The 15,757-nt window shown below is 52.9% G+C and overlaps 1 protein-coding gene across 1 annotated transcript; it reads right to left on the minus strand.

Annotated features, from left to right (window-relative positions):
- Positions 1 to 2,599: 2,599 nt before the first annotated feature.
- Positions 2,600 to 14,733, minus strand: Selplg (selectin P ligand). Its single transcript, XM_051161686.1, is given in 3 exon segments — positions 2,600 to 3,851; positions 3,853 to 4,067; positions 14,617 to 14,733. Coding segments are annotated over 2 exon segments (1,269 nt in total). The 5' UTR covers positions 4,063 to 4,067; positions 14,617 to 14,733; the 3' UTR covers positions 2,600 to 2,792.
- Between the last annotated feature and the right edge of the window lie 1,024 nt (positions 14,734 to 15,757).

The raw sequence follows: 15,757 nt of genomic DNA on the forward strand, positions 1-15,757 counted from the left end.
ACACACTTGTGTTCTCACTGTCACACCTGTGTTCTCACACAGCGTCCCCAGGAAGGGATTGAGGGCTGCCCTCAAGTCCTGTAGCCACAGGGTCTGTGAATCCTCCACGCTACTGTTTCTGGTCCAAAGGGGAGCCAAACCCAGGACCTGCCGGCCTCCTCTGTAGGTCCAGAGGAAGCAGCAGACAGGGCCACCTCCAGATGCTGGGATATCTCCCACCACTCCCTACTCTGTCCCCGAGGGCCCCATCGCCTGCCCTTCTCTGTTGCTCTCCCTCTCTCCCAAGGCGCAGCCTTTTCTTTGAGCCCTCACATTGCAGGTCACACCTGGGGCAGGCGGGGCATGGCCTCTTCTGCTCCAACAGGCCTCAGAGAGTGTTTCCTGGAAGAGAAAAAAACCATTTTCCTTCAAAGCGTGTTATTCTTCTCCCAGGGGACAGGGTGCTGTGTGTTTCAAGAGCTGTCTCCTGTCTGTGGAAACTACTGGAAGGCCTTGGGGCAGGACAAGAGCGAGCGTTAGGGTGGCCAGTGATGCCGCGGTGTCCATGTGGGCCTGGGGTAAGCTGGACCGGTTCACCGTACATGTGGCCCACATCTGGGCTGCCCTCCTGGCTGGCTGGGGTTTAACTGGGCTCTCAGAACATGGCTCTGAAGCCAAGGTCAAAAAGCCAGCAGCACTGTGACCCTGTGTCCACCCTGCCCTGCAAGAAGCAGTCAACAAACTCTTAGAGTCTGACCCAGCTTCTAAAGGTGGGTGGGTGCGAGAGTGCACACACGTGCGCACACATGTATGTGTTTGTACATGCACACAGGCACACATGGAAGCCAGAGGACAATTTCAGCTGTGGCTCGTTCGGGAACTGTCTTTCTTCTGAGATGGTCTCTTACTGGCCTGGAATTTTTGAGGTGGGACTGAGACCGTAGCTGCCCCTAGAACCACCTCTCTGTACCGCTCTCAGGCTGGGGTTAAGAGTGTTAACCACCATGCCTGGCTTTATATGTGCTTCCCCTACTGAGCCAGCTCCTCACAAGAGAGCACAGCGGCACCATAACTTGTCACACAGTTTCCATGACTTACCAAACAAACACAGGAAGTCTCGGCAGAGACAGGTGCTACACGCATACTAAATATTCACCATGATAGCCTTCAAAAAAAAAAAAAATTGGGCTGGAGAGATGGCTTAGCGGTTAAGAGCACTGGCTGTTCTTCCAGAGGTCCTGAGTTCAATTCCCAGCAACCACATGGTGGCTCACAGCCATCTATAATGAGATCTGATGCACAGGTGTACATGCAGGCAGAGCACTGTATACATAAATAAATAAATAAATAAATAAATCTTTTTTTTTTTAATTGGCCAGGCCAGGTGGTGGTGGCGCACGCCTTTAATCCCAGCACTTGGGAGGCAGAGACAAGTGGATCTGTATGAGTTCAAGGCCAGCCTGGTCTACAAAGTGAGTCCAGGACCGCCAAGGCTACACAGAGAAACCCTGTCTCAAAAACAAAACAAAACAAAAATTGGCCAGCCCCAGACTCACCATCCCACGGAGATGCCTGGGAGGGTGAGTGAAAGCTGAGAGCATCTGAGGTGGCAGTGGCCCTGCCAGTGTGTGAGAACCTGCTGAAGACGTTAGCAGAGGTAGGCACGGCTGGGGAAGGACAGGTTTCTGGACACAGCCATGTGGGCGCCAAGAGGCACATTTATCTGAGAGCTGAGGGACCCACCTCCTTTGGCCCAACTTGCTAAGGGTGTATTCGGTAAAGTTCTCTGATTTGTTTGTTATGTGTGAGTATGTCTGAGGACAATTGTGGGGAGTCAGTTTTCCCCTTCCACCATGTAGGCCTCAGTGGAACTCAAGTTGACAGGCTCAGCAGGAAGCACCTTTACCCACCGAGCCAGCCAGTCCGCCCCAGTTTTAGTTTTCTAAGACAGGGTCTTATGTTAGCCCAGGCTGGTCTCAAACTTGCTGTGTAGCCAAGGGTGGCCTTGAAGTAAGTCTGTAGTGCTGGGATTGCAGGCATATGCTACCATAGCCAGCTTAAGCCGTCCATTTCCCCTTTGCAGTAGCCCGGGGTGTGCCAAATGTCTCTATTGTCTAAGAGTGGCCTAAGAGCCCTTTGGGGAAACCGCCAGGGGGTGGCAGCCTGTGCATCTGAGGGACTCAGACACCATTTGAAATACTTATTTATTGAGTGCCTGAACTAGGCCAGGCCACAGTGTGAGGTCACTCCATCACTAGATAGAAGCTCATTGGTTCACACAGACCCAGACGAAGGGCTCTCCTTTCAAGCCAAGTACATGGGAGAGCCTTGCTGCCCCCTCATGAGGTAGAGGCACAGGCGCAGCCTTGGGAGATGACACTCTTTGGCAGCCCCCGCCCCCTGCTCCTGTCTTAACAGGCAACATGAAAATGGCTTTGGGGGGGTGGAGGTAGGGTGCTCAGTTTTGGGAATATGAGGATAGGACTCCAGTGACCCCACAGGAAGGTGCCAGGCAGTGGGGGGCACTGGGGGGCACTGGGGAGGGGATCCCAGAAAAAAAACGGGACAGGCAGAAAATATGAACTGCCAGTGCAGCACTTGGCACAGAGACCACCGGGCTCAGTGAATGAAGCAGGAGCCACAGGACTTTGGGGGCTCTGGGCCATGATTGGGGTAATCCAATGTCTCTTCCCTAAAGACTCCTGCGGATCAATTTCACCCAGAAAGCCCAGCTCTGTGGCCGTGGTGGCCAGTGGATAGGCGTGGAGGGTAGAGCCAGCAAGGGTGTCGCTCAGGTGGCCAGGCAGAAGAGCCTAAGGGAGAAAGCTGTGCAGGGTGAGGTCATCCCCATCTCGGGCCTCACTGGGCTCTGTCTTCAGGTCCCCGGCCTTTGGCAGGCCCCCATTGGCTGCGGCAGGGGGCCCTTCGCCCCCCTCAGGCAGCAGGGATGAGATACAAATCATCTCAGTTGGGGAGTAATTCCTCACTGGGTACATGTGGTTCTTCCGAGAGAGGCGGACCGCCAGCACCACCGTGCACACCAGGAAGACGGTGGCCAAAAAAGCTAAGATGAGGATGGCCAGTAAGCATTGCTTCACAGGGATGAGATCTGAGGTCCCTGGTTGGGCTGGGGCCACAGAGCTTGCAGGGGTCACCACCAGCCCTTTCTTCATGCCAACGTCAGAGAAGTGGCCAGTGGATACCTCATTGTCATTGTGAGGCACAGATGGCCCAAGGAAGACGACGGAGTCATTAGACTTAGTGGACATGGTCTCCGTGGCATCGGGCTCCGTGGAAGGGGCTTCTGTGGCTGTGGACTTTGTGAACAGAGTTTTTACAAACTGAATCCTAGGAAGCTCGGTGGTCTCCGTGAGTGCTGGCTGTGTGGTCTCTGCCTCCGTGGGTGCTGGCTGTATGGTCTCTGCCTCCGTGGGTCCTGGCTGTGTGGTCTCTGCCTCCGTGGGTGCTGGCTGTGTGGTCTCTGCCTCCGTGGGTCCTGGCTGTGTGGTCTCTGCCTCCGTGGGTGCTGGCTGAGAGGTCTCTGCCTCCGTGGGTGCTGGCTGAGAGGTCTCTGCCTCCGTGGGTCCTGGCTGTGTGGTCTCTGCCTCCGTGGGTGCTGGCTGTGTGGTCTCTGCCTCCGTGGGTGCTGGCTGAGAGGTCTCTGCCTCTGTGGGTGCTGGCTGGGTTGGCTTCCACTGTGTGTCAGATTCTGTGCTGAGCAGCCCAAGAGTTCGCCCTCCTCCATCTGGGCCAACAGGGCGGGTGGCAGCAACCTTCGCAGTGGCTGACTCCCGGCTTGCAGCTTCTCTAGAATCTGTCTGCTCTAGCACAGCCGTCCTGGTCAGAGCCTCAGGGTGAGCAACTGCAGTGTTTGGTGACATTTATCAGCATTTCTGGGGGTTCTGTGCCTCCCCAGGGATAGTCGTCCAAATCCTCAAGATCATCACCCCAATCTGCCTGTCTCCTTCCCCGGAGATGCACAGGGTCCGAGGCTTCCTTGGTTCCATGCTTCCGGGTGTCCCACGGCTGGAGGCTGGTGCCAGGTCCCAAGACAGTCATCAGCAGAAGGAAGTGTCTAAACATGGCGCCTGGGGAGACAGGGGCAGAGGCGGGGTACAGTGTCAGCCTGTGCCTGCTGATGGCTCACAGGCAGAGCTGGTCTGGTCTGGGGAGGTACTGTCAGACATCCCTTGAGGCTGGAAGCTTTGTGCTTATCAACACAAATGATGCCATCCAACCATCAGCAAATGCTCATTAACTCCCTATAGCATTTACGGTTACACTTTTTTTTTTTTTTTATGTTTTGTTTTGTTTTGTTTCCCCTTTATTTACTTTTTTGTTTGTTTGTTTTCCGAGACGGGGTCTCTCTGTGTAGCCCTGGCTGTCCTGGACTCACTCTGTAGACCAGGCTGGCCTCGAACTCACAGCGATCCGCCTGCCTCTGCCTCCCTGAGTGCTGGGATAAAGGCGTGTGCCACCACGCCAGGCTCCAGCCAGTGCTCTTAACCACCTGAGAATGTTTTATTTCTACTGGGCTCATGACCACAATCCCAGTGTTGACAGCCTGAAGAGAAAGGGCAGCAAATCTGCAGTAGGCCGAGGTGCTTAGTGAGATCACAGCAGGCTGCATAACTTAATTCCGTTTCCAAAAAAAACATGAAGGGAGGAGAGGATGGGGGTATGGGGGAACAGCATGGACTTGGTCTGGGCATGGAGGCGGCACAGGCCTGTAATCACAACCCCTGGAAGACAGTACCAGGAGGGTCAGGAGTTCAAGGCCATCCCCAACTACATAGTGAGTCTGAGGCTACCCTGGGCTACATGAGACCTTGTTTCAAACCCTCCCCCCATGAAAAAGAAACAACCCCCTTTCAAAAAGAAGAAAGTTGGGGCTGTGACTCAGCATTAAGGAGCCTTCTGAGCATGTGTGAGACCATAGGTCTACTCCCCAAACTTGAAAATATGAAGAAGAGAAAAAAAAAAAAAAGAGCAGAGCATGGTGGTATACCTTCTGTCCCAGCTCTCTGGAGGCAGAAGCAGGTGATCTCTGTGAGTTCAAGACTAGCAAGATCTATATAGCAAATTCCAGGCCAGCCAGAGTCATATAGTGAAATCCTGTCTCCAAAAATAAAAATAAATAAAAGAATGAAAAAACAATCAGCCGGGCGTGGTGGCGCACGCCTTTAATCCTAGCACTTGGGAGGCAGAGGCAGGTGGATATCTGTGAGTTCGAGGCCAGCCTGGTCTACAAAGCAAGTCCAGGACAGCCAGGGCTACACAGAGAAACCAAGTCTCAAAAAACCAATGGGGGGAGGGCGATCTATTTGTGGGCAAAACAACCCATTGGGCCCATTGGGTTGCAGCAAATGGGGTTTGATTTCCATTTTTGTTGTTTTGTTTGAGATGGTCTTACTAAGTAAGTGTGGCTGGCCTGGTATTCACTTAGTACTATCTGCAGGCTGGCCTTGGGCTAAGCAATTCTCCTGCCTCAGCATGGAAGGGGTATGCACTGAGGCTAGCAAAGGAAGTCTTTTTTTGTTTTTGTTTTTTGGAGACAGGGTTTCCCTGTGTCGCCTTGGCTGTCCTGGACTCACTTTGTAGACCAGGCTGGCCTCAAACTCACAGCGATCCACCTACCTCTGCCTCCCGAGTGCTGGGATTACAGGTGTGTGCCACCACACCCGGCTGCAAAGGAAGTCTTAGTTACTATATTTACTTCTATATTTTATGTACACGAGGGTTTTGCCTGCGCCTGCGCACTATGTGCATGTATGCAGTGGCCTCAGCAGTTAGAGGAGGACATCAGGTGCCCTGGCCCTGGACTTGCAGGTGGGTGGGAGCCACCATGTGGGTTCTAGGAACTGAACCTGGGTCCTCTGCAAGAGCAGGCAGTGCAGTCAACGGTTGAGCCATCTCTCCGGCCTCTGGCATTCACTCTTTTGTGTCGGTTCTCCTTAACGCCTGGGTTTTGTTTGTGCTTTAATTCTCTCTCTCTCTCTCTCTCTCTCTCTCTCTCCCTCGTCAGCTCTCGTCCTCTCCATCCCCTCTCTCCTCCCTCTCTCTCCTCTCTCTCTCTCTGTGTGTGTGTGTGTGTGTGTGTGTGTATGCATTCACAAGCCGTGGCGTGCAGGTCGGAGGTTCAGAAGACAGCCTGCAGCAGTCAGTTCTCTCCTGTGGGTCCAGGGATTTGAACTCAGGTCACCAGGCTTGGCAGCAGCCACCTTTGCCAGCTGAGCCATCTCACCGGCCTTTGGTGTCTGTTTTAGATATTAACAGATTCATGAGAACAAGTTATAAACAGACCAGCAGGCATCGAACTCACAGTACAGAGGCCGAGATCACCCTGGTTTGAGGACAAAGGCAGCCCTGCTCCCACGCCATCAGCTCTTTGTCCCCTCCCTGCAACACACAGCCTTTGCCAGTCCTCCAGCGGGTTTGGAGGGTCTTTGTCTCTTAAAAAAATTTTTTTTTATTTGAGCTGAACAAGGGTGACACCAATAGACAAGCCAACATGGATGGGGAAAAGCCTCAGCCCTACCCAAGAGCTAAGGTAGCCAAGGACCGCTGACATGGGGAGAAAGAGTCCTCCCCAGGAAGGAGCACACTGATTGCTTTTCCAGTACCAAATAGTCATCTCTGAAGACATACACAAGTAGCATTACGCAGACCGAGACTGGATGTATATACACAGACATATAATGCATGTAACAACAATTAATGAGCCGGGCGTGGTGGCGCACGCCTTTAATCCCAGCACTCGGGAGGCAGAGGCAGGCTGATCGCTGTGAGTTCGAGGCCAGCCTGGTCTACAAAGCGAGTCCAGGATGGCCAAGGCTACATAGAGAAACCCTGTCTCGAAAAACAAAAACAAACAAACAAACAAAAAAACCCAACAATTAATGAAAGAAGAGGCCGTGAGTTTGAAAGAGATCAAGGAGGGGTGGATGGGAAGGCTTGGAGGAAGGAAAGGGAAGGGGGAAGTGATCTAACTATAATCTCAAAAAATTTAAAAAAAACTTTAAAAAAGCATATTAAATTATTCATATGATGTGCTTGTGCCGGGATATGTGCACCTAAGTGCAGGTGCCAGCCTGTGCTTGAGGCAGCAGATCCCCTGGAGCTGGAGTTACAGGCAGCTGTGAGCTGCCAGATGTGGGTGCTGGGAACTGAACTCAGGCCATCTGGAAGAGGAGCCAGTGTTCTTAACCGCTGACCCATCTCTCTCCTTGATTTTTCTTATTTTTCTCATCACCTCTCCTTAGTCCTGTTCCCTTTGTGTCCTTGTTTGGACAAAGGGGATGACAAGACCCACCTCAAAGGCGCTGTGAGGATGTCACGAGAACCATGCCAGGGCACACTCTCAGCCAAGGTCTGTCAACTTATCCTGTAAGGCCTTCAGGGCCCAGAGCCATCAACTGCAAGGTCCGAGTCCAGGAGGACTCTCACCTCTCAGGGAGCTCAGCTTCCGGACTTGTCTGTGGATGGGATTGCCAGGAAGAACAGCTCCTTCCCTGTAGGGCATACCCCACTGTCCCCTCCCTTCCTCCTGGCATTGGCCAGTACCTATAGAAGTCAGAGTCCAGCCCTTAGGAATGCTGTGGTGAGTGGCGCATTCTGGATATTTGTTGGTGCCCTGCTATCCTTTAGTGGTGCACAACCCCTTCAGCACTGTCTCTGCAGCGGATGGCATCCTGTCACTTCCTGCATCCTTCCCTGGTCCTTCGCTCCTGTGATGGGCAGGAGGGAGGGATAGGGTGACTCTAACCTATGGGTTCCTCTTTGCTATGCCCAGTCTGACCACTTTCAGGGGTTAGTTAGAATTACACTTGAGTATCTCTGATCCGCCTGCCTCTGCCTCCCTGAGTGCTGGGATTACAGGCTTGCACCATGATGCCCCGCCCGATCACGTTAAGTGAAAACAAATGTTGTGGTGTTTGCACGGACAATTACCTCTGTTACAGAGGCTGGAACAGGCTCAGAGACACCAAGCAGCTCGCCCAAAGACATCCAGGAGGGATGGGTCCAGTCCAGACCAAGCAAGGCTTTACAGAGAACACAGCCTTAGAGAAAGGCCGGAGGGCTCAGCTCAGGCCTGTGGGGCTGGTTGGGAGCTTGAAGTTTGAATCCCGGTGGGGGCGGTGCTCCTCCTATCCCCCCTCCCCCCCTGACGCCACCCCGTTATTCAGGGACCACCAAGGTCCTAGAAAGGGCATGCTATAGTGCAGGGTGGGTGGGGGTTTCAAACACTGCATCTTAGAAGCTCTGCGGCTGTGCCACCTCTAGTGTTTGCCTCTCTGAGCAGGGTTCCTCCTGTACATGGCTCCACCTCAGCCCCAGTTTCCTGGGGGGAAGGGCCATGCAGGAAGAGGTACATGACATCATTATGACACCAACACCAACACCAAGCACAGCCACCACCTCCCCTGGGTTCCTGGAAGGCAGAGAGGCTCAACCACTTCCTGAGAGAAGCAGGAGGGGACCACTGCCAAGGCTAGGCCTGCAGCTCCTGGGGACAAGGCAACTTGGAGGGTTTGAAGGTCTGAGGGTCGGGGAGCCTTAACGGGCTCTCTCCATAGGTGGCCCTCCATCTTACCCAGAATCCCCTGCACTCACAAGCAGCCCAGAGTGAAGACAGGGCTGGCCTGAGTCCCACAGTCACCCCACAGCAGCTGTGTGACTCTGAGAACTCTCTCTGACTGTCAGCTGCCTCATATGTAAAACCAGTGACATTGCTTCTAAGGTGTGGCATGGAAGGTCCCAGATGTTGGCTTCTGAAGGGAAGGAATAGAGGGAGGGGGACATCTGTGGGGAGGCAGGGAGGCCTCAGACTCTGGGGCAATGGAGATGGGTATGCTACTGTGGGTAGCCAGGGAATGGAGAGCCCTTCCCTGCTGAGGGAAGTCAGGGTGACTTCCTGGCGTCTCAGCCACTCAGGTGGATCTCTGCCGCCCAGGAATTTGAGACCAGCCTGAATAAAGGATCCTCACATAAATAAGTAAATTAATATAATATAATATATAATATATATAATAATATAACATATATATTTTTTGTTTGTTTTTCGAGACAGGGTTTCTCTGTGTAGCCTTGACTGTCCTGGACTCACTTTGTAGACCAGGCTGGCCTCGAACTCACAGCGATCCGCCTGCCTCTGCCTCCCAAGTGCTGGGATTAAAGGCGTGTGCCACCACGCCCGGCTTCTAATATAATTTTTAAAATATGGCCAGGGCTGGAGAGGTGGCTCAGCGGTTAAGAGTACTGACTGCTCCTCCAAAGGTCCTGAGTTCAATTCCCAGCAACCACATGGTGGCTCCCAACCATCTATAATGTGCTTGGATGCCCTCTTCTGACCTGCAGGTGTACATGCAGACAGATGACTGTATACATAATAAATAAATATTTTTAAAAATATGGCCAGGAACGTTGACACATTTAGCAGGTAGAGGCAGGAAGAACCCACGTTCTGGCATAAAAATAAATAAACCAAGAGCTGGGGATGTGTCTCCCTAAATGGGGGGGTGCCTCCCTGGTTGTGGGGTGTGCCTCAGTGGTAGAGCATTTGCTCAGCCTGGGCCTGTCCAAAGCGACCAGCTTGACCCGGCAGTTATACATCATAAACCCCCCTCAGTCCCTGACTATCCAAGGCCACTGGCCACTCCAGCAGGACAAGCCCTGGTCCACGGCAGCCTAGAGCGTCTGCCCTTCACAAGGATGGAATCGCGGAGCTCCAGCGGGAGCCACATCTGAAGCAGGCGGACCAGAGTCCTCCCGCCAGCTGCTCCAGTGTGGACATTTCCTGGGATCCACGGGTGATTGTGACTCTCACCAAGCTCCCATCACACCCCCCTGTGGGTGGGGTCTTCCCTGGAGGAGCTCCCCTATCTTCTCCCAGGGAATCACCAGATCTCTGGACCCTCACGGAACAGATGCGGAAAGCAAACCTTGGAGGGATAGCTTACCCTTCCCCTCCTTAGATGACAGGAAAACAAGAGTGGGGCTGGGCCAGCCTTCAAGAGGGTGAAGACAGCCACTTCCGACTTGCCTTGATGCTTACCTGTTTCCTGTCCTTCACCCGCAAGCAGCAGCTACCTCCTCCCTACGCCCTGGGGTCTATGAAGGACAGGCTTCCAGCGGTCTCATTCCCCCATGAAGCTTGGAGCCTCCCCCCTTGCGTCTCTGCAAATCATCTCAGAGTCTCAGACTCCATGAGAGGTAAAGCCTAGACCAACACCAAGGGAGACTGAGGCACAGGCACCCCAGGTCCCATGAGGGGGGTCTATGTCCTGGTGAATGGGACAGTACTTGGAGAGTCAGACCAAACAGTCCATTACAGTTCCATCCCAGACAAAGCTGCGTGGCCTGCCTGAGCCATGAATATCCTATCTGCAGGATAGGTGTGCCTCAGTTTACCACCAGCTTTAGTCCCTGTAAATCCATGGTACCATGAGCACGTGAGACACACATCAACATACTTGATCTGACAAACATTGCAGAGCAGCCAGGCCCACCTAACACGTGCAGCGCAGATCACTCACCTTAACCTGCAGCTGGGCGACAGTCTAACACCAGCCTACAGCAGATAAGAAGCGAGGTGGATCCCAGCACTCGGGAGGCAGAGGCAGGCAGATCACTGTGAGTTCAAATCGAGTCCAGAACAGCCAAGCCTACACAGAGAAACCCTGTCTTGAAAAACAAAACAAAAAGCCAGTCATCATCATCAATTTTTAAACAGGGTGTCATTCTGTGGCCTTGGCTAATCTGGAAACTCACAGAATTGGTCTTGAACTCACAGAGATCCCACTGCCTCTGCCTCTTAAGGGCTGGTATGAACACCATGCATGGCGGCTCATCATCATAATTTTTGTATTTTGCATTTAGGGCAAGGGCTCTCTGTTCATCACGGCTGTGTCCTGGGAAATCCCTAATCTTGGAGCAGACTGTGTGACTGGCCTTTCGCTTCCTTAGACACTGAGGTCCCCAGAAGTTGACCTCTATGGCAGGACCTGGACACCACCCTCAATCTCAGCCTCCTCGGGCTGGTGAGCCACAAGCACGAATGTGGCCCATGAGCTGGCCACTGCTCTGAGAGCTGTCTCTGAATCCTCAGCCCTTCCCCATTAAAGGACTGGTACTGCCACACCTAGAGCCAGGAGCTGGAGCTGGAAGCGAGGCAGTGCCTCCTCAGAGCCCGCCTCAGCCCCACGCCATCTGCTCTCGGAGGTTTCAGATTGTCTCAGGTTTGGTCCAGCATCTCCCATTCTGTAAACCTTCCTGAAGTTTGTTTCTTAGAACTCCACTCAAGTTAACCCGTGCACGCCCTAAGCTCAACGCTACAGCCACCCGGTGACTGTGCCTCATCCCCGGGACCCAGCAACCTGCAGGCACACAGCTGCTATCTTCACAAACTCACCTTCTGTGACTCTTGCCCTGTAAGCTCATGGGCACTGTGACAATCTGTCCTGTGTCACCCCACTAGTCTACGTGGACGCCCGGCATCTGAACCACCAGAAGTGCACAGACGCCCTGACTCTAGCTTCTTGGTATTTGCCAACTGACAAATCCCATCTTTTTTTTTTTTTCCTTTTGACAACCTATGAAGGGCAACTCCCATTCTCTCCCCATGAACTTTTTCTGTTCTGAGACAGTCTCTTGTAGCCCAGGCTGGCCCAGATTGGTGCTATAGCCCCAAATGACCTTGATTTACTGAATCTCCTGCCTCTGCCTCCTGATTACTGAGGCTAGAGCTGTGTGTCTTAACACTCAGCCCCTGTGATTCATTCATTTATTTTGAGACTTAGTCATAGTCTCAGTACATAGCCCTGGCTGGCCTGGTACTTACTATGTAGATCAGACTGGCCTCAAGTCCATAGAGGCCTGCCTGCCTCTGCTTCCAGAAAACGCTGAGATTAAAGGCTTGCACCTCCACTCCTGGCCTGTTTGAATGTTTAACCAGAAAACATCTTGTGTGTTAAATTGATATCCTGTGGCCCCTTGCAAGACCACAAGCACAGTGTTAGATAATGTGGGGGCTCCTTAACCCCAGGAAACGAGCCTGGCTTGTTGGAACCTCAGGGCATTGGCAAGTTGCAGACGAGGCATGAGGGTTTAGCACAAATTAATTCAAGAAGAACTTCACCTGGCTTTCTTTCTTTCTTTTCTTTTCTTTCTTTCTTTTTTGAAGACAGGGTTTCTCTGTGTAGCCTTTGGCTGTCCTGGACTCACTGTGTAGACCAGGCTGGCCTCGAACTCACAGCGATCCACCTGCCTCTGCCTCCCAAGTGCTGGGATTAAAGGCGTGTGCCACCACACCCAGCTTCACCTAGCTTTCTAAAGAGAGCACTGGCCCCCAGCCAGCCTGCCTCCTTCCCGTGTGCTGCCCTTCACTGCCTGCTTCCTGCTCTACACAGCAAAAGCAACGGAAAGACCTGGTCGCCATGGGCCCAGGGTCCCGCAGCCAAGAGGTCTGTGTTACATCCTAACTCAGTGCCTTCTTGGCCGTAACACCATGTGTAGCCACCTCTCCCCTCAGAGCCCCGGTTTCCTGCCTAGAAACAGCAGCGCCATCCACCAGGAACACCCAGGTGACCCCAAAGCCCCTCTGGTGGCCCAGCAGGAACCCAACCCAGGTTTTCTAGAGAGCTTGGCTAGGTGGCACAGCCCCTTCTGTTCCCCAGTTTCAGCTTTCTGTCTACTCACCAAGCTGGTGAGGAAGGAACCACCCCACAGGGTGTGACACCAACAGAGGCACCCAGAATAGCCACCTCCCTAAGTCTTGGCCACCAAGAGGCCAGGCCCTTGCAAGTTAGTTATGGGAAAAGAAGGTAAAATGAGACCAGTGAAAAAACAGAGAAGTCCGGCCAACCGGAGCTGGCCGATGCTCGGTGGCAGAGCACTGGCCAAGCTTGTGGAAGACCCTGGGCTCAAATCCCAACCTAACTCAGCAAAGAGCACAAATCTGCAGGTGTGGGGGATGGGATCTGGTTGGGTCTTCAGCCCCTGCCAGTCTCCATTAAATCCCAAGCACAAACTCTTAAGACTGGACTAGGGAAGCCGGGCTGTGGTGGCGTGCACCTTTAATCCCAGCACTCGGGAGGCAGAGGCAGGTGGATCGCTGTAGTTCGAGGCCAGCCTGGTCTAAACAGTGAGTCCAGGACAGCCAAAGGCTACACAGAGAAATCCTATCTCGGGGGAAAAAAAAAAAAAGACTGGACTAGGAATGTGACCAGTGGCCAGTGCGCTCTGCCAGCATGCCTGAGCTCTGGTTTTGAATCCCAGCATCAATGCAGCGGGTGTGGCAGACGTGCCTGCCTGCAACCACAGCGCTTGAAACATGGAGGCACAGAACTTAAGGTTATCCTCGGCTACCTAGCAAGTTTGAGGTCAGCCTTTGCTACATGAGATTGCCTTGTTGGAACCCCAGGGCATTGGCCAGTTGCAGATGAGGCACAAGGTTTAGCACAAACTAATTCAAGAACTTCTTCTGAGGAATATACAGCACACAGCCCAGCCTGCCTCTGAGCCTGGAGAGTCAGCTCAGCTGTTAAGAGGACCTGGTTTGCTCCCCAGCACTCACACAGAGGCTTCCAACCATCTTTAACTCTGGCTCCAAAGGATCCAACACCATCTTCCAGCCTATGAGGCACCGAACACATATGATGCACAGACATACATGTAATCAAAACACCTGTTCACAGAACACTTAAAAAAATAAGGCTAACTTAAAAAAAAATTTCCCATGAACAAGTTCTGTTTTTTCAACTTGATTGATTTTTTTGGGGGGGGGGGTGGTTTGAGACAGGGTTTCTCTTGTAGTCCTGGCTGTCCTGGACTCTCTTTGTAGACCAGGCTGGCCTCGAACTCACAGAGATCTGCCTGCCTCTGCCTCCCTGAGTGCTGGGATTACAGGTGTGAGCGCCACCACACCCGGCAGCCTGATTTAATAATAATAACTAAAAAAAAAAAAAAAAAAAAGCTCAGGGTGGGCTAGAAGGCTCTGAGGGTAAAAGTGCTTGCCAGGGAAGCCTGCTGACCTGAGCTCTGTTCCCAGAACCCACAGTGGAAGAAGAGAACTGACAGCCTCAACTTACCCTCTGATCTCCCCACATGACACTTGTGTGCCTGCTCATGCACACAAGTTCATATGTACACACAGTAATAATAAAAATGTTAAATTATCAAAAAAGGCTGTTGTAAAGCTCCATGCCTGTAAACCCTAGCACTAGACCAAGGCAAGGGGCTAGCCTGGTCTACATAGAGTTCCAGGCCAGCCTAATGAACAGGTGGAGACCATATCTAAGTTCAGAGAGACAGAGAGACAGAGAGAGACACAGAGAGACAGAGAATACACCAAAGACAACCTCAAGACAAACTCCACACCGTCCTTCTTGGACCCTTCCAGACTCAGTCTCAGCTCTGGCCTCGAGTTTCCCACTGGTGAAAAGAAGGGCTGGGAGAGCCTGTGAGCAGACAGCATAGGGCATCACCAGGAGAGACCCAGCTCTGCGGAGAGCTTGGTGCAGAGTGTGGGAGCCACTCAGACGGGCCCAGGCCCTGCCCCGTATGCTAGCAACGGGAAAGCGGGCTTCTTGTCCCTTGGGGCCCCAGCCACTCCCCATGGGTTTGTAAAGCAGCACTTACCGTGCTCAGCAGAGCATGGGGCAGCTGCCTCGGGGCCCAGAAGTGACTGCCTCGGTGACAAGGCCCCAGCCCACACTGCCAGACACTTGTGGCCCCAATCCACCAACCCCCAACGGCAGGGAGTAGAAGAAGGAAGCGAGAAAGCGGTTACTCAGGCTGGTCACGTGACACCCCACACCCCTGGTTTGTGACAGCTTTGGTGACAAGTATGATTAATGCTGGGTGGGCAGTGTGGCTGTGACATGACGGGCCTGATACCACCCCTGAAACTACAAGGAAGGTATGGGACCTTACAGGTGAGGGGACCTCTGGGTGAGACCTCAGAGAAGGACCCCGGCGCTACTCCATGGGCAGGAGAGTGGTAGCCAGAAAGAACTTTGCCACGGGAGGCTGAGGCCAGATGAAAAGGAGGCCGGGTCTCAAGTTCCATTCTAGATGGAGAATGGGAGGCTGAAGGGCAAAGCACCCACCTTGTTGGGGCTTGTGTGTGTGTGTGTGTGTGTGTGTGTGTGTGTGTGTATGTGTGTATGCGCATGTGTGCATGTCTGTGTATGTGTGTGTGCATCTGTATGTGCATGCGTGTGTGTGTGTGTGTGTTCATGTGTGCATGTGCATGTCTGTGTGTGTGTGGTGTGTGTGTGGTGTGTGTGTGGTATGTGGGGGTGTGGGGGTGTACCTCACCACCCCTCCCCATCTCAGCTTGGCCTCAGGATCCTCCTTTCTCCTGGGCAGTAGGATGCTTTTCTTCTCAAAAGGTTTTCTATAACCAGGCGCAGTGGTTGAGGCTAGCCTGGGCTAAAGAGTAAGGCCCTGTCTTAACTGCTCCATGAATAACAACAGGTCCTTTAGCAATCAAGCTAGCACTCCCAGCCGGACGTGGTGGCGCACGCCTTTAATCCCAGCACTTGGGAGGCAGAGGCAGGCAGATCGCTGTGAGTTCAAGGCCAGCCTGGTCTACAAAGCGAGTCCAGGACAGCCAGGGCTACACAGAGAAACTCTGTCTCGAAAAACAAAACAAGATAAAACGAACTAAACGAAAGAGGCGGTGCCTGCCTGTCATCCCAGGTCTTGAGAGGCTGAGGCCAGCCTGGGTTATGCAGTTTCAGGTCAACCAGGGTCACATAACTTATTTAAAAAACCA

The sequence above is a fragment of the Acomys russatus genome, chromosome 19, assembly GCF_903995435.1.
Source record: "Acomys russatus chromosome 19, mAcoRus1.1, whole genome shotgun sequence".
Lineage (NCBI taxonomy): Eukaryota > Metazoa > Chordata > Mammalia > Rodentia > Muridae > Acomys > Acomys russatus.